Source organism: Acyrthosiphon pisum, chromosome X (genome assembly GCF_005508785.2).
Source record: "Acyrthosiphon pisum isolate AL4f chromosome X, pea_aphid_22Mar2018_4r6ur, whole genome shotgun sequence".
NCBI lineage: Eukaryota > Metazoa > Arthropoda > Insecta > Hemiptera > Aphididae > Acyrthosiphon > Acyrthosiphon pisum.
The window spans coordinates 59,457,236-59,478,022 of record NC_042493.1 but is presented as its reverse complement, the minus strand read 5'-3'; the positions used below and the strand labels follow the sequence as shown (position 1 = coordinate 59,478,022).

Genomic DNA, 20,787 nt, shown 5'->3' with positions numbered 1-20,787 from the left:
TTATATACATAGGTACCTATGACTACACGAGTGCGATGTGTGCAAATCCCATGGGCCCTTGGCTAAGGAGAGCTCATTATTAAAAGTTAAACTTATTTTTAAAAAGTTAAGTTAGTATAATACCTATACCTTTTTTTTGGAATCATTGATATTATAATATTTTTATGGTTAATAATAATTGATAATTTTATATTTTTATATATATTTTCATGTGTAGTGGTATGCCGGTATACGATTTGTGTAACCAACTTTGTTTTTTCATGAGTACCTACAATGAGTACAATGATTACATATTATTATTTTAATATTTTCTTTCGTATTTTCTCATATAGGTAATCATGTAAAACTTATATTTTTTTTGGAATTATTCATGTTTTTATTATTATTATACACTATACTTAGTCTTGTTATGTTATTATTTGTTGTTGAAATATATATTTCTGTAGGTATACCTACCAAAGAATATGAAACTTGTCTTATTACTAATTAGTTATAATATAATATAGTTAACATAATAAAAACAATATTTTTGACAGTTAAACATTTTTAGAATTACGTACAGTCGTATACTCGTATATATTATAGTGTGATATATTTTGTCCTATTTAAGCCGTTTTACCGTTATTGTATAAATATGCAACGATTTGACTCATTTCTGTATGCGTATAGACGTTTTAAAAATGTATTTGTTCGTCGTAGACACTATAGTCTATAGAATACCTCATATTAAACAATATAGAATAATAATATTTATAAGTATAGATACGTATGATAATACTAGGTACTTTAAACGTAGACAAAACATAATATTTTGCCTCGAATACTGCAATATAGGTTATAAAGAATACCGATAATCAGCGTGACTGTCAGATTGAGATACATCAATAATCAATATTATACAGTAGGTATTATGTTATATCTATAATAAATAATAATTCTGTAAAATAGGTTAAAATCGGTCCGTCTGCCTTATATAATATATATTATATATAAATATCTATACATATATATTATAATGTTATTATATAGTATTCTATTTTACTATTAATATGGTATTTATGTTGAATTAATTTTTTATGGAAACATTGCATTTATTATAATATAGTAGGTCTAGTAGGTATCTATAATATATTGACATATAGGTATTTTATATCATGCTATAATATTATTGTTATTTGATTTTGAGTCAACATCGACTTACCGTAGAACGGTGTGAATGATATATATCCATGGTATAATTAATAGTCAATGGTAGGTACTTAACTTAAAATTAACCAAAATATAGTAGATGACACTACACAATACCTATAGATACTCACTACTTATCGTATTTTTCTACATTTTGCACTCGATATTTTAATTGTATTATTGTAAACGTATTTCATGAAATTATTTTCACGTATCAAAATATTGTAATTTTGATATTTGTTGTGAAAATTGTAATCAAATACGGAAATTTGCTAATTTAGGCTTGGCCCTCCCTTTTTATATTAATTGGAAAATATTGGGGACCCCACTGGCCACCGCTCCAGTCATCGACACTGGTCTTCACCCAATCATTTTAAATGGGCCCCAACGACAAACTTAAAAAAAAACTATCCGTATTTAAATACACTGCAATAAGATTATTTTATTTTTTGTAGAAAATTATTTATTACTTTTAAATGATTTGTTATATCATAATAATTATTAAAAAAAAATTTTAATTAATAATTTTTAAATATAAAGGTACCATTTTAGAATTTGTACACTAACAATAATATAGGTACCTTATTGTAAAAAAAAAATCAGTAAACATAAATATAGATTCTGCAAAATTAGAAGATGAATTGATAGAAGTAACTACAAATATAATAAGCGGGTTGAATAAGTTAAATCTACACCACTGCAATGACTACCGACACTGGCAAGCACTAAGCCACCACACATACGTAGGAAAGATGCACTTGTAAAAACCGTTAAGAAGTCTGTACTCTGTAGATTACAAGCGTTCACTCTTATATCAGATGATGCTTCAGAAACCTAATCAATGATTAAAATTCAGGAGCCCATCAATGCCAGAACACTGATAAGTTAAGGGTTTGATGGCGCTGAGAAATGGCGAAAAGCAGGGATTGAAAACGATATTTGATATCGGTTACAACCATTTAAAACCAAAATCGATACCGAAACCGCAAACAAAATCGAAAAAAAAACAATATCGGTAATCAAAACCGAAATCAAAATTGGAAAAATTGAAAACCGGTATTCAAAACCAAAAACGAAATCAGAAAAAATAAATTTTGATATCCGAAACCGAAATTTTGCTTATGCAGTGTACCACTATGATGACTGACGAGGCGGGAGTGTACAACCAGGGGTACGAAACTGCGTGAATTGGCTGTATCCTAAGTCATGATCGGGCAATTGTAGCCTTGAACACGGGGGCCTGAGATTGTTGCCTGAGGGGGCAAGGTATAAATGAAATAGGGAATGGTAAACAAGCTGATCCTGCGTAGTAGCCTACCTCGCCGATGATGCAGTAAACGTTTTCTGAATACGGGTAAACAAGGATCTATAACATCATGTTGGTTTACGGGCTCGTTTCCTAAGTTCAGAATTATTATTATTTTAAATTTGTAAATGGAATAATAATAATATTTGTAAACTGTAGGTAAGTATAATTAATAGTAATCGAATTCAAGTATAATACTTTGTATTTTTGAACTTTTTGTCCGACAGTAAAAAAATGAATCCAGACTTTTTGTCCAACTTTTTTTTAAATAGACTTTTTGTCTCTGGATTTCTTGACGAATTACTACACATCCATCCACAGCACTGAAATGGTATTAATAAATCCAGGTACTGATGATAATAATAATAATAATATTCAATAATACGACTTTTGAGAAATATTCTCGTATCTTTGAAGTAAAATGTTATTTTAGATTCCGAGCGGAGCGAGGAAGCTAGTGGTTTTACAATGGTGTTTATTATTTTTTTTCCTGTATAAGTAGGTACAACATTTTTACTAGAAGGAGTGCTTCGATTTCATTTCAACATATATAATATAAGTATATAACTATAGTGCCTTATCTTTTAACAAATTGGATCAAGGTGGTACTTTAAAGAGGTCATTTATCGATTTTATCAATAGATATTTATTTTAATGTCACGGGAAAAACTACTGAATAATTACAAAATATACGATATTAATTTCTAACACTTTGTTTATTATCATAACAATATATAAAAATTTATAATATCATAATATTAATTCAACTTATAATAAATAATAACAATATAAAAAATCCAGACTGACGAACCGTCTCCACTCAGAATTGTTTTTCTTATACAATGATATTGAATTCAAGCTTAATATAATCCACTATACATTGACTCAATTGTTACTGTACAGCAGAGCGAAATTCACTTACCCGCTTTTTTTGAATTTGTATTTAATAAATTCTAATATAGTACCTATACGTCCTATATATACTATTAGGTACAGACGTAACGGTCGTAACGTACACATTTTTACAAACCTTTTGAAAATGATAAATGGTTTTGACAATAGAACACTGTTATGGTAATATTATCATTATATTTTTTTTACAGCTGTTTTGTACAAACGAAAGTCTTGTCATAGTCATGGTAAGTAGGTACAAATGTACAATATAGTAAAAAAAAATTGGATTACAAAACCCCTATAGACTAAAATCCCTAAAACAAATATAATTAGTATACCTAACCTGCAGTAACCACACACCAGTACATCTGCTCAGGTGGATTTTTGATCTACCACCTACATTTGTAATTATAAATTATAAGGTATAACTAATGTCTAAATGTCTAATTTAATATAACATAATAGCAAAATAATAGATATATACAAATTTGGATTTTATATTTATTCTTTTTATTTCTTTGGTTTTCTCCTGTTATTCCTACAAAATACTATACTAGGTATACGTCTATACTCTATATTGTCGCGAGCTTCGGTCTCACGAATTCATATTACATTATATTATGTTAAGGAGAACGAGTTTCACTTATATGTTATTCTAATTAATAACATCTAAACTACCATCTAAGTAAACAAAACTATAAATCAATAGATTCATGGGTAACATTTAACTGCCAGCGTATGTACCACGAATCGCGATCTATTTGCCTTTTCAAAATTTGGTAAACGTAATAAATTGGCATTAGAAACGACAGAGCCAGGTGGTTACATTGTTACGATAACAACAACTTACCATGAGCCTTTATCACGTCCACGTCCATACCAAAGGAGCCGACATCATAATATTATATAGAGAAGCTAGGACTACAGCATATTGAGATGTACAGATGACCGCCACTCAAAATACAAACATGCTTATAGTTTATACGACTACTGTACAATTATTATTTATAAAAATACACTATTCTTCATTTCACTGTTGAAATTGACTACAACTTTACTTCAAATCATCATCTTTTGGATCACTGACGAACTGCATACAACAATATGTAATACTGGCTATTCTACATTTCTACCTAAAATTCTCGATTAAAAATGTCTGACGAAAAAAAAATCAAATATTTATTTTTATAATTATATATTTATATGTAATAGATATGCACCGTGCAGGTATGCATTTAACTTTGAAATATAATCTTTTACAATTTTTTTTTTGAAATAACACAATATACTTATGTATGAATTATGAATATATTTAACCAACAAAAAAAGTCGGTATTTTTGCTTTTTTTTTAAAAAATTCTTATTTCCAAATTTTTTGATTATTTTTGCTTTTTGCATATTTCTGCTTAATTATATAATTTATGATTTACAAGTGCCACTCCACAATACCTGGAAATCCTCCAAGACGTTTGAAGCGTAAGTGTGTTCGTGATCTCTTATCTTATCTTAAATTTATTGTCAAGCCAACAGAAATTGTTATCAATGGGTGGCTTCTTTCAACAAAACCTCATGACCTGTTAACTTTTATCACATATTTTTATTGTGTCTAGTATAATTGATACAGATTGTTTATTACTTGTAAATATAAAAAAATATATAATATAATATGCATATATTATATGTATAAAAATCATGTTAAGAATTAAGATAGAAATCGATACAATCAACAAACAGTTATATCAATTCTATCTATACAATCTATTGTACATTTTTTTTTATTTGGAGACAAGTAGACAATCATTTATATTGATTTATACTGTTGAACAAAATCGTATTACAAACATATTGTAAACACTAAACAATGTAAAATGTAAATATTAATTACAACTCAAACGCAATATTGGTATCCATAGTTTAACTTTCAGCGTTTTAAACACTTTTTATCTTAGCTATAAAAACAATTATACAAAAACAAAATATCAAGCTTGGTTATGTAAAATTAATAAACATTATAGGTATACATAATAGTCATAATATATAGATACCTATCGCAGACTTAGGTACCTAACTTTTAAAGAAAATATTATAACAATAATTATGGGTACCTATAAAGTTTTAAATTTCCTAATTTCAATTTCAAGCCCGTACGATGTAACATAGTACCATATATCTATTGGCTATTAATATTTAATATTCCCTAAAAATCGATAAAATAAGTACTATAGTGCAACAGTTTTTCAACATGAAATTTTGGACATGATCTCGAAAATTAATTAACAAAGAAAGATTTTTTATTATTTATTTGAAAACTTCAAATTATTATAAATAATTTTTTTCAGGTGGTGCATTTGTCTCCGGGCGTCCCTGGCCTACTTGTAACACATAAACTCAAAACACCTCGTCCAAAATTTGATTTACATATTATGTCGAAGTACTACAGTCTACAAAAATAATCTACTTTAAAATAAGAAATTAAAAATGCACGTTGTCATAAAAACAGTAAAAGATATAATTATTTATTACGATGATGAAAAAAAATTTATTTTTTAGAAAAATGTTGTTCTTTCACAACTTAAAACTATGTAAAAAAATATTTTCAAACCCGCAGTAACAGCGATATTGAAACAACGGGTGCGACTTACGCGTTAAATGGATCACCCGGTATAATGATAATATTATTATATAGATTTTCGGCGGCGACCGGTTGACGAATTTTCGCTGCGAGGACGCAATATTTATCATCAGCTACATCATCATTATTATTTATTATTGAAATGAGCCGTCTGACGCGACGGTCGACGTCTCGCGTCTGCTGCACTGTGCACACATCAATAAACCGGTTTCGGCGGCGGCCGATCCGCATCACCAGAAACCGCCGCCGCCGCCTCGCTTCCGATTCAACGGAAAACGGTGCGAACGGTTTTAGAGGCGAGCGAGTGGCGGTGGTGGCTGCGGCGGCGGCGGCGGCGGTTCCCTCGTAATTTTATCTGCGGCCGTTTTCCCCACTCCTCCGCCGCGACCCGTCACCGGCCGACGCCGAAGCCACCACCGGGGCCGCCGCCGTCCGCACACACACGCACAGGCACACACGCGTACACAGCACACCGGATGGGTCTTTGTTTACTACGGCCGTCCGTACACTGATGATAGCCGTTGTAGCCGCCGCCGCCGTCGCACGTCCGTTTGCCCCGTTCGGCCGTTCGCTTTTTTCGACCGTTTTTCATCCTGTCCGTCCGCGCCATTTTCCGCTCGTTTTCCGACGGTAAACGATACGCCGAACCGTCCGGACGCGATATTATAATATCGTTTGTCCCCGCTTAGCCGGTCAACGATATTATATCGCTGTCTGCGCCGGCCGAGTCCGAACGCCGTCGATTCATTATCATATTTTATTATCGCCGTTATCGTTATCGTCCAGTGGTGGAGGTACAATCGACTGTACGCACATCACTATAATATTATTAATAAATAAATTTTGGGCACCCACTCGGGGTGGTACTTGTCGTATTTTTAGTCCGTCGAGCCCGATATTTGAGTCGCCTCCGTTAACGTGAAAACGACACAACGACTGCTGTGACCCACTGGTTCTACTTCTACGACTACAGACTGTTCTCAGGTACCAGATGCCAATGTCGAGCCCCACGGTGGAGAATTGGCAATGTCGTCGGTTTGTTCGATTAGAATAATATTATCGTCACATCACACTGCTGCCGTGCTCGAGACGCTGGTGATGCGACTGCGACACGATGAAAGTCACTGTCTGCTTTGGTTCAACTAGGGTCATCGTCCCCTGTGGACGTGGAGAAATATTGGTCAGAGATTTAATTCAACAGGCTATCACTCGATACAAGAAAGCCACTGGAAAGGTGAGTCCCATGCAGTTCTTACATCAATGTTAAAGCAATAGAATAGATAGTCACAAACAGTCACTTCTACGTATACGTATGGATAGGTAGGTACATATTATGTTTAAACGGTTTTAGAACCATTGTGGATATTAGTGTTCTTCAAGTGTTCTTATTCGTCAATCCAACATGCTTTATAACTGCCAAATCTATGGATCTATGACCATTTTGACATTTTTAAAATGTTATGAAGGAAAACAAAGTTAGGGTAACTGATATACCTACTATTATATATATATATACCTAGGTATATCTGCCCTCCTATCAGAATGACGAAAATCGAATCTAAAAGAAACCGTCAACCGAGATATCTGTTGTTGTGATAGGTATTAATCATTACTTATAGGTAGGTAGGTCGGCCAAATGATGTATTCCTATCCATCTAATGGGCACTGTGCATTATTAAACATTAATTATATATTGAATTGTCATGATGTGTTTTTAAACTGATAAGTGATAGCACAACCTGCCGGTAAAATAATAGGTACCTAGATATTATGAACAGTTAACGTTTGTCTTAAACAAGATACAAGGCTTATAGAATGATGTGGAATGTAACTTTATGTCTGTTGAACGAGTATGTTATGTGCAATAATATAGACATATAGTATACATAGGTACCTACCTTGTAATCAAGTATATTTTCATAAATTTAAGAGTAAAATTGCTTGAACATTTTTATTTACTTTAGTACTCAGGTATAGTTACATTTTAAGTCAGTATAGCTCCATATTAATAAATATATGTCACTATTCTTGATTAGAAAGAATTTATATTTCAACGTTTAGGTATAGGTACCTGGGTAGGTACCTTTCCTCGTACCATTCCTTAAATTTTACCCCCGACCAACCTAATTTAAAATAAGTATCTATTTATAAAAATACTATCATACAATTTGTACTTGCATCCCTGATGAGTGATAACTATAGATGATTTACCATTCCCTCTCACTTCAAGTCACTGTTAGTCACCACTACACTTTTTTCCTTTTTTTTCAAGCTAGGTAGGTACTCAAAGGTTTTTGTTATAGTTATTGATCATTATGGTTAGCACCTCGGTTAGCACTTGGCATCAATATATCAACAACAATCCACAAAGGCCCGACATTATCTACTTTGCTTAAGTAATTATAATAAGTTCCTATGTTATAAACAGTTTTTTTTTATAGTTATTTAAAATTCAAATTTGGACAAAATTGCATATTAAATAAACAAGAATAACAATTTTAGTTATTTTCTTCTAATTTAAAACTATTATTCGTGTGGGTAGGTATTTGAAACTTCTGAAGTAGGTATAATATTATTGTATTTAAATATGATAATATGCAAATAATATTAATTAAACCTACTGGCTAGGTACTGTATTAATAATAACACTGTAATATTAACACTATAAGTATAATATAAAATATCCAAGGCTGATAAACCATCTCCGCTCAGAATCGTTTTTTCTTATACGATGATAGGTATATTATATCATTGAATTCAGAGTTGAATTAAATTTAACACCATACATTACAGTACATACTTATAACTTGTAACCTACTGTACAGCAGATTATCGCACACTTACCCGCTTTTTTTCATGTTGAACTACCCCTAATTATAAATTTAGGACAATTTAAACGATACAATCACAAGTAGTTGAAACTTTTCAAAATCATAATAAACAATTTTGCAATTTATTATAATTCAATAGAAAAATTTGAATATCAAGTGTTGACACCGTGTTTTGAACTTAAATAGGATTATATAACCTTATTATTTAAATCTTATACATTTGTCATTTATTTTAAATTAATTCACCAAAATGCTATGATTATTTGTTTTAACATGTCTACTGAGGTTTGCAAAATCGAAAATTAATTCTAAATTTCAAAAAACTACCAGAGATTCCCAAAGATTACCATAGATTTCTAGGGATTTCTAAAGATTTCCAATGATTACCAAACATTTCCAAACATTTCCAAACATTTGTACACTGATTACCAAGAGTGGTTTACCCCTCGGTTATTTATTTAATCGTGTACCTCTGATGTGCCGAGGAGTTTATTGATTTTAAGACGGTTATAAAGTTACATAATATAAAATTGATTAATTCAATGATTCACGATTCACTAAAATTTAATGGACCAATTCTAGAACCAATTACTCGACCAATTATGAACCACTACAATGATATAGTTTAAGTGACCATTAGCTCAGTATTGATTTATCAAATGTTTACCTAGTGATTGTTTGTGTAACTTGACATTAACTTATTAACTGCATACATACTTGTCCAGCCAACAGACATTTTAAATCATTGCATTTAAATAATAAGTTGTAGCCTCGGTTGTAGCCTTCAGCAGGTATTTTGTAATAATTTATATTTTTACCAGAAAATTAGAGTAACCACCAGCTTGCCACTTGCCTACTAGACTATATGTGTAGGTGGGTAATATTTACTCACATTTAAAATTTAATAAAACAAATTAATGTTATTGATTACCTCGTTGATTACCTACCAATTATTATTATCAGATTATTATAGATTCCTAAATAATACCAACTGTTTTATATTTTATAATATTATTTATCGTATTCGGGATTCTACATATTAAAACCTAATAAGGTATGATAAATACTGAATAAAAAATGTGACATTATACATTTTTTTTTATATAGGTAGTTAAGTAAAGTATCTACCCAAGTTTTTAGGTATTACTTTTTAATCTAAAATTAAATAATTATAGGAAGCCAGATAAGCTCTTACAAAATTGTCGAAGAATAATCCACTAGTTTTAATTTATGATTGCTATTCTAGGAATATATAAAAATAGTGAGTACCAAAACATCTCTGAAAACATCTGTTTTTATGAACCATAAATGGTAGTCTACAAACTGAGTAATATGGTCATATAAGATTATTTTGTAGGAAAACATCAAGTGCAATTGTATCAAGGATTTTGACATGGGTACTGATATAGCTGTAATTGAAATATTACTCATCTAAAATATTATGTTTTTTATTACCTATCTACTTATTATTTTTACCATGTTATTTACTCATAATAAATGTATGTATTTATATTACTGTTTATAATCAAGACATTAACTCAAAACAAATGTGGGTAATTTTGAAAAAACGATGATACTATCATGTAAACCTAAATATTAAAAAAAAAAAAGTTAAACAATGTTGAATTACTAGCTTGCAAGTTCAAACCTCTGGGTGTCTATGCTTTTGTATAATATATCATATTATTATAATTTATAGCAGCTCAAATTGTTAGTTTAAAACTGTTTAAGAATGAAATAGGTAATATAATATGGTTTGGTTTTGAATAATACCTGGAATGATATTATGTTGTACCTAATAGCTAAAACAAATTAAACAACTTATCAATCCTTAATAAAAACAAAATTTTCCTTATAGATTTTTTTTTTTTTGGATAACCCGCCGCAACATAGGCCATTGGGTGAGAGGATGGAACTGTAGGTTTTTAGATTGGGTAGGAGGAACACGTGTGTGTTGGGTTTGGCAGAATTTTTGATTGAGCACCCGTAGGTATCTGCCATGCCATGAGGGAGATGGCGGCACTTGTTCTCTGGACACCGTGACTTGTCCGAAGAAAAATGCCGCCCGGTGGCAGGGAATCGAACCAGCGACGGCAGCGCCACAACCAACGCCTTAGACCGCTCGGCCACCTCGCCCCCCTTATAGATTTTTATAATTACAATAATGATTTAAAAAAAAAAAGATAGTTTTGTTTAAAATATAATAATAAATACCTTGTTTTAATATTTCCAATTACCTACCTAAATATCTACATTTTATTTACATTTGTATAATATATTCCCAAAATATTTTTGTTCTGTATTGTTATACCTACATACTAAAACATTTTTACTCTTGTATTTTAGATGTTGATTATGATTTATGGCCCCTGTTGCCCACATAACTCTATATTATTTTATTATTAAGTATTTTAACCAGCATTTAAACTATTATATTAATATTGTTAGAAATAATAATTATTCATTGTTTGTTTTAAATATTAGTGGTTAAGTATGACTAAATATATTGATATTCTTTCCAAATATTTTATATTGGTATTATGTTAGAACGTGTTTATATAAGCGACAGTTAGGACTTTTTTGTTGTAGAATATTGATAATATTATATTTTAGTAGGAGGTACCTATATACTCTACTCTATACATATGTCTTTACTGATAATATACAAGGCATACAAGAGCTTATCTATAAATAAAAGAACATGTATGGCCCGATTTACTATATATTTATTATTTATACATATAACTGTACATACTATTACACATATTATTAACTACATTAAAAAATATTTTAATCAGATATGAAAGTAAACTTTTTGGAGAGAATATTATTTTTATTTTACTTAAGTCAATACTAGTTAGTATTGTGTGTTTGTATTATAATTTTTAAGGTACTGGAAGTACTAGTAAATGTTTGAAAGCAATAACAAATCATACAATTTTAATGCTATATAAATTGAGGTTTAAAAAGTATTGTTAACCGAGTATCATGAACTCATGACACAAATAGTCAAATACTTAATAATTAGAGCTATAATAAAAATTTAAAAATATATTATTAATGATAAGATGTATAAAATACAGATAAAGCACCTAACATGTGTTCAGAGGCGTAAATAAAACAAAAATGTATGTTTAGTGTATATAAAAAAATAACAGTAATTCTAATAAATGTCCAGATTAATAATATAATGTAAAATATATTTTACATATTTGCTAAAATTTTAAGGCGGTACTACCTATAATTTTAATTTATTATTTCTTCTAGTAATAAAACCGAATAAAACGATTATAATTTTTCAAATTGTAAACACTTATAAAAAATAATAATAAATAAGTTGGTAGGTAATACTTAGGTGTTTGTTAAAAAATTCTTATTAAAAAGATGATTTTAAATTGTTGACACTAAAATTGTATAAGTACCTACTTACAAAGGTACAAAAGTAGGTATTTAAAGTTTTCAAAAGTGTTATGTAATTTTTCCGCGAGTTTTTAAATTTTCTAAAATGTTTTAAATTTCTTACACGTCTAATTAGTTCTTTAGAATTATCAATTTGTAAGTTGCTAGAACATAATATGATTAAAGTATTACTTACTTTAACAGACTGTTTTCTTCAGATCTTCTTGAAAATTCCAAAAATCTATATTTAATGTACCTAGGTACCTATATAGCATAATATTAATATCGATGTTTTGTTTACAGTCAAAGGGCTATCAACCTTCAAACTATCACAGACTTTCCATAGTAAGTCTCCACTTTTCAGTCTACACATGCCCGCCCCCTGTAGATAAATTATTTTCTGTTTAGCATTTCATCAAAAAAATTCTTAACTTAATGTATATAGACGTTTATTGAAATATATTAGAATTAGATCAACACTCAAATATTTAATAATATTATATATATTATTTTACGTATTATTAATTAATAATTACGTTGTATAGGTAGGAACTAAGCAAGCACTAAGTATTTGAACAAAATAAACTACTGATTGTCCAAAAAATATTCTTGTATTTTCTTACAACAGTATTCTGGGAGTCCAGACTCACACACTTTACATTATGAAAGTCAACAAGGTCGTTATTGGTTGTGTTGATGATCGTTCTTGTTCTGCAAAACTGGCCATGCACGTACAGTACATATAATATATTATTGAATATATACATATACTGTATGTGCTCACGCCTACATATGTATACAATATGCATGTATCGTCTAATACAAGGTCTCTTAGAATTCGCTAATTCAGTAAACGTCTAATAAGCTTGATATGTACATATAATAATATTATATACCCTACATCTCCACGTGTAACAATATTAGCAGTTAGCACACGATATTAAGAACTGTCATATTTTTACTGATATTAACATTTCGTTTTGTTGTCTATTGTTCTACGGGCATCGTATCGTAATACATATTTTATTCTATTATTAACTGGATGAATTTTAAATCATAACTGTAGTAGGTACTATTACGTCATGTACCTATCTACTAACCTTTTTTTTTGAACCGATGCCGACAAGGAATTGATGTCGCCAATTGTCGTCAAAAATGAATAGATCATCGATACCTATAATTATAATAATATAATCTAAACCAAGTTTAACGGTTAAATTTAATTTTTAAGACATTTTATGACATAACTATACAATAATAAATTGTAATTATTATTGTTTCATGTTTTATGATAAGTGTTGTTTTTAAGTTCAAATTAATTAATACATTTGACAATGAGTCAACCAGTCGTCGATAATTCTCTCATTTTATGGATGTACAACAAACAAAGTCTCGATAAAAATGTATTCAAATAATATCTATAATATTAAATATATGTCTATATAATAGAACTAAATAACTTTGGGTTTTACTATAGGTATAAATAGACAACAGTAAATTTTGATTGCATAAAAAAATTTGTAGATAGTTTTTTACATCTCAAAAGACATAAAAAAACATGATTGAAACTTGAAATCAAATTTGTTTTATATGGTTATACTATAGTTACTTGTAACTTGTATATCTACAATCTACTTTTTGGATACTTACTATATTATGTAGGTATATAAAACAATTGGGTCGGTTGATATTAAATTAATTGATGGTACGTGATATGAATATATTATGATTAATACTCATATTACGTATATTGGTTACCATTGAAATTATTATTTTGTAATATTGGAATTTCAAATTACATTTACCTATTTTATCATGCATAAATATTAATTATTTAATTTTTTTATTGATCTTAATTGCCAACTTTTGCGACAATACCTATGGCTATTAGTCACATTTTTAATTTAGATTTTAATAATACCTACTATTTTTATTATTTTTATTTTAGTTAAACAGAATGATTTACCTATATTTTATTTCATACAAATTAATGCCTTGATGTTGTTTCCTAGGTCTGGTCCTAGTGAGACATCTAGGATATGCCCTATGTCGAGTTTGAATCGATGATGATTATAGATTCAGTTAAAATGTTTTGTTGTCGGGCCAGACCAAGAAACACGTCGTCGACAAATATTTATGTTACTGCTTATGACGGGAAATCAGGAACATTGTAAACGACAGATTTTTCTTTGGTCTGGACGGGGCTTTAGTGATCATTATTGTGAGAGACTGTGATAAAATAAAAAGCGGACGAAAAGACTACGATTATTATATACATACGGGCTTATTCTCTTGTCATTAAGAATTTTTGAGTGAACAGACTGTACGCATAGTCGAAAATTTCTTATTCTCTTTTAGTTTGACTTAATTTCGTGTTTTTTCTTCATAAATTTTGCTATTTTTTTTAATATTATGTTTTTTTTTATCTCTATGTCGTTAGATGGTTGATAAAAGGTTATTAAGGTATTATAAAGGTATTCCATTATTATAGTTGTGACTTTCGTTGCCTACGATATCTGTGTATCCACACAACACTATTTACTAATTTCGTTTCGATGCTTCTAGGTACTATTTGTTAATTGTTTTTGGATTTTTGTTATCCGGTATACAATTGTTGCAAACACTATTCCCTAGTGGTAGTACCAGTACGACGACTTAATAGTTGCGAGTCACCTTATATTATATATTTTGTATGTTTCTCATGATATAAATATATTTTTATACTGATTTTTACGTAAGCTTTTATAATATTATCCCCGATATTATCTTAACACAAGTGTTTATATAATCATTAAATACTTATTTAAAGGAATAATTATTTAACTTTAACTTATAGTAAAAATATATTTTATTCATATTATATTATTCCGTCGTATATATTTTGTATTGCGATGTAGAATTGAATTTCGAAACCTTACTAGTTTTACACGCATACCTATACTAGTATACTGTATACATTTAAATCAATAATCGAGAGTTAATATTGTTATTACTTATTATTATTAATACCTGCTAAAAATTAAGATTTTATGAACACAGTTGAAATAAAATGTAATAGGGATTCTGGGGGTATTCTCGATACCAACCGTTTTTCAGGAGTTGAATAAAAGACAATTTTCAAAGTGCGTGCGTGAGGGTCGTGTAAATGTGTTATCATTAGTGTGCGTGACTGTGTGTAAAAGAAACAGCGGAGTGCTACCGCACGTGCACGCACATGTCAAAAATCGCTACACAAATATTAATTATTTTGTTCTTTTTGTTAAAAGTATCAATCTTTTGCCAATTGTATCAAACTATCAACTATAATAAACAAATTTATTCGATAACATTTCTGAACACAAGTAAAAGTAAAAAATTCCCAGTAGTTTACATAAGCGTTGGAAAAAACCAACAAAAAAAAGGTGGGTAAGTGGATTTCGCTCTGCTGTACAGTAGGTTACGTATGTCTGTAAAATGCTCAAAAAGAGTCAAAATATTTTCAAAATTGTATGGTTTATAGGAAATACTAATATAAACATTCAGTCAAATTTTCATGTATCTACAGTTATTCGTTTTTGAATTACAACAAAATAAGGAAATCGCTACATAAGAAATCGAGTGAATATCCAATGTTCTAAAAATTTTAATTTCAAACGATCATAAAAATTTAATTTGACTTTCTTATAGATATTTTTTGTTTGATAAAGGTAGATAATCTTATAAGGAATCTTGTATTACATTTTAAAATCTTAGATTTAAAAAGAAAAATTTTTACGAATTCTTAACTCAAAATAATTTGCTAATTTTCGTGATTTTTCCATATTTTGTCAATTTTTGAACTTTAAATGCTTATAAAAAAACTGTGACTAACGGATTTTTAATATTTTTCATCTGCTTTTGAAACAATATACTAGGAGCCTTTTATTAAATTTTCAAACTTTTTTAATCAACAAATAAAATTTTATTGATATTTTTCGAAAAAAAACTAAAAAAAAAATGAAAACTGACAATGTCCGTAAAGAGCTCAAAATAAGTCAAAATATTTTGAAAATAATATATATATTGATAAGTGTAGGTACCCATAAATGTATCAATTTAAAAATTAATTTTCTATTTTTAATAAATTTTCTTTATATCGTAAATTCGTAAAATAATGTGATCCAACAGAACGTTTTAAAATAGTGGAAACTTCGTAGTGTATACTGTATTTGCATTTATTGAAGCATTTTAATAGAAACTATCAAAAAATTAAGTAATTTCTTAACAACACTCCCGATAATCACTAAACATCAACAATTATTAATTTAGTTTATTAATACAATATATGTTTAACCTCTAATTAATTGTATATCACATAATATTTTTGAAGTGGACATTCTCTCAGAAACAAAATATTATTAAACTAATAATATATGGCTATTATGAATACAGAAAGTCATGTTATATTGCATATATCCTATTTTAAAAGGCGCATAATATACAAGGCTAAATATTATCTGTATACTTATATAGTTGAAATATATTACGTATGAAGTTGACAAAAACCCACAATTGTACAGATAATAAATTTAATATAATACAATTTATTTTAAAATTACATAAATATCTTTACGTACGTTGTGTTTAACATATAGGATAATAAATTATAGTTATTTATGATAAAATTATTTTTGAAGTGAAACTTTAAAAAATAATTAAACCTTGTGATTTTGAAGTGTTATACATAATTTATAAACGTAAAAATAAAAAGTTTGTGATGACTCTAAAAATGTTTTCGTAGACTTGTTTTAGCACACGTTTAAAATGTTGTAAGTATAAGTATTTTAATTTTTAGTATTTAAGTAAATTCACCTATATGGTTAGACTTAATGACGATGTCATATAAATATGTATAAAGTATAGCAATTTTAAAACACAGTGAAATCATTCCGCTGTAAAATGTGATTCATTTAATAAAGAGATAAAATATAGGTAGGTACCTATATATACAACTCATTTTCTAAAAAAAGTATTTGTTCATGGCAATATTTTTTTACGTAATTTAAAGATATCACCATAAAACAACATTTTTGCAAATATTTTTTATCGTTATCATTTTTAGAATATTTTTCTCAACATTTTTAAGTAAAACATTGAATTTTGAATAACTAGTTAATTAGTTATAAGCTTATAATTTATAAGTATTTAATATTTTTATAGGTAGAGCAGTGGGCCATAATTTTGCAAAAATACGAGATACCCTTTTGCCATTCTGGTATCCTCTCATCACCGCTCGAGTATTCATCTTAACGTTAAATTCTTATTAGGTACTTACCTAATAATTAACAAATAAAATAATTTACAAACTTAATAATATTATTTTGAATTTGACTAAAAATCCAAAACTAATAAAGATATTATTGATTTAAAAAAAATATTAAATATCCGTAAATATCTATTAATTAATCAAATCGAAATTTATCTTTATAAAATTGTATATTATTGTGTATGTTTGCAGTGTTTGCACACATTTTACAAGCTTAGTAATTTCCAAAGAAGTGTTATCTACCTATTTATGTTTTAATAAATCAGAAAAATGTTCAAAATTGTTTTTGCAATTATAATATATTATATAAAAATGTATGTTAATAGTTAAACTGTTTGTACAACATCCGATTAATTTCTTTATAGAGTCAAAATTATTTCAAGACACGTCAGCGCGAATTAACAGTTAAAATTACATAGGTACCTGGTACATACCTAATGCTTATTAATTATTATATACGATGTACTTACCTATATATTTTTAATAGTTAGGAGTGAAACGCAATAGTTGTACATTTTAAAATTTTAACATATAGTTACTTGATTAATGCTCTATTTATGGACTTTATTTTAATGACTATGGTGTTATAAATGTTGAGGAGTTACTGATAATAATATATTATATACAATTGATTATTGACTACTTACTACTACTTACTTTTGCTATTAAATATGAAAATTATAAATTATACTTTTTTTGTTCTATTTACCTAATTATTTTGATGATTTAATTTTTCAAATACAATCGACTTTTGGTAACTATTGAAGTTGAAGAGGAAAAGAAACAAGTTTAAACTATCTAGAATTTTGGGCTATATCTAATGAGTAATGATTAACATGTTTTGACACTTTGAAGTGGATTTTGTTCTCAATATACCGTTTATTTCGAGTTCTTCGTTCAAGAGTTGAAAGTATTTCTTTTTAGCTTAATAAAATATAAAATATGTCTATCGCTATATACGAAGGTTGATGATATCTGATTATTACGTAGGTACCTATATAATACTATAATATATAATACATTTATATGTTTAGTTTTACAATCAACATATTATTTTAGTTGAATTCGAGCAAAGATTTGTTAATGCATTATTTATATAAATACCTCATACCTTCCTATATACGAGTATGTATGTGTTTTAATTATGTAGAGTACAATATTATAATATTATAGGTTCCCAAATAGGTAATTAAAATATATTTTGCAATAAATGATTCTGTATACTGATTGTATAATAATGTATAATTCGTCCCGAAGTGTTGTCTCTGTCTTACTCATGCGTAACATAGCAATTCTACATTTCTACGTACCGGATTCATTCATACTAGGTAGAGTTTGTTTAAAGTTTTAATATTTGACCAAACTTACATATCATACCATTTGTAGAGATCAACTTAACTGTGCTCGAGTGAAGGGTTTTTTTTTTATAATATGTTTATTTTATAATGAGTTACCCATATGGATTTAAAATTTTAAAACTATTTCGAACTCGTAAAAACAAATATGGTCAACACATTTTGCTCGAGTATATTCTCCTTTATACATTTTATAATATGTAAATTTGTTCTAATATTAACACTATAAATAAACTGTAGTAAGAATCCGATACGTAGATATGTTATGTTACGAGTAATATAGATATAACATAGAACATAATATGCGGGTGTGTACGACGTCCTCTTTAAACTAATTTATTGATAAAAAATAAAAATTGTTTCCATTATTTATAGTATTTTACTATTTTATATTATTTCATAATTTATATTTAAATATATTTTATTTGTGTAGAAAAATGTTCAAGAATTTATTATTATACTTATTATTCTCGTTTAATACATTTGCTGTCAATGGATATTTTACTTATGTAGGTATGTAAATTAAAAAACTTTTACCTTTAGTAATAGTAAAACGAACACAACATTCATATTATCATCGAACAGCTGTAGGTTATACGCACGATGTCTGTGCCTGTTGTAGGTACCACTCGGCACTCGTTATTAGTGTTGTGCAGTGCGTGACACGTTGCAGACGTGGTTATTTGTCGTTAAAATGCATTAATGTTCTAGTTTGTTTGTATTATTTTATCAGTGTTTTATCTTTCACTTAAAAGTATTTCATATTATTTCAAAATGATCTCTAATGCAACTATGCGATTTACTGTATCTCGATTTTGTGAATAAATGTGGGTCAAATATAACGAATTTTGATTTTAATAAAATTAAGAAATCACATTAACTTTAGTATTTTAGAAATTGATGTTCGTATTTCAATACATTTTGGCTATAGCTGGTAATTATATACCTACAAGTACTTTTATTTCAGTAATTTTATAATCAATAAAAAAACTTGTTAACACAATATAATAACGCTGCAGTTGCAATTTAAAACATACCTATTTATTGAGTTGTACACAGATAGGCATGACGATGACTGTATGAGTTAAAACTCAATAAAATTATAAACCCGTAGTCATAGATTTATCACTATTTACGATATGACATACCTAATTTAAGTATTTTTTCTCATTAGAAACTGGTAGTATAACCTTTACAATAAATTTTCAAAATCTATATAGTTTTTCAATAATCAAGTTAAATAACTTTTAATTTATTATCATAATATAAAAATGTATCATCAATGCTATAAAATGTAAATTTATTCAATATCTACCAAAGTTGGTAACCCCTCTCCCAACTTCTGTATCTCACCACATTTTTCGTGTATATTTACTGATTATTATTAATATTGTTATAGATTCTGATTGGTTATCTCAATGTTATAAGAAATTGTATACGTAATACTACGTATACATAATATTTACGGTATTGTTGTTTTGTTACGTTTTGCTCGGCTTGGCTTAATTATTCAGTTCTTTATTAACAGATATTAATTTTCTCTATAAACAATAGTAAAAAAGTAGACAAATACCTTGCACCAATATCATTACGTCGGCTACTGTGATGAGAACAATCGAAGAAACTAAGACGCGCCGAAAAAAATATATTGTACCTTTATATTACGGTTTTAATTACATTTCTATTAAAAAAAAAAAAAACTAAACACATTTACGTATATATTCTTTATATTGATGTAAAATAAATAAATCTTAACTGTGAAAAAGTTATATACTAATTATTAATAGCGGTATTTATAGGTTATACCTGTAATATGTACCTAAGTTGGTGTTCACATACAATTTTTAATTTTTTAATCAATATTATACTACACATTATTTGTTTCTAAAATTAATTTT

General features: G+C 28.2%; 1 protein-coding gene across 8 annotated transcripts in view; it reads left to right on the top strand.

Moving 5' to 3' along the window:
- The first annotated feature begins 6,486 nt into the window (after nucleotides 1–6,486).
- LOC100162138 (partitioning defective 3 homolog B) overlaps nucleotides 6,487–20,787 on the top strand; it is a 35,990-nt gene continuing 21,689 nt past the window's right edge. For 3 of the 8 annotated variants that reach the window (XM_016807169.2, XM_008188172.3, XM_008188171.3), the window contains exon 1: nucleotides 19,432–19,823. Coding sequence is in view for 1 of the 8 variants with exons in the window: in XM_001943148.5 (XP_001943183.2) it covers nucleotides 7,135–7,254 (120 nt within the window). In the remaining 7 variants the exon portion in view is untranslated. Of the gene's footprint in view, nucleotides 7,255–19,430; nucleotides 19,824–20,787 lie in introns of those variants that run through there. The other 5 variants (XM_001943148.5, XM_016807170.2, XM_029487710.1 and 2 more) reach the window with 5 other exon arrangements.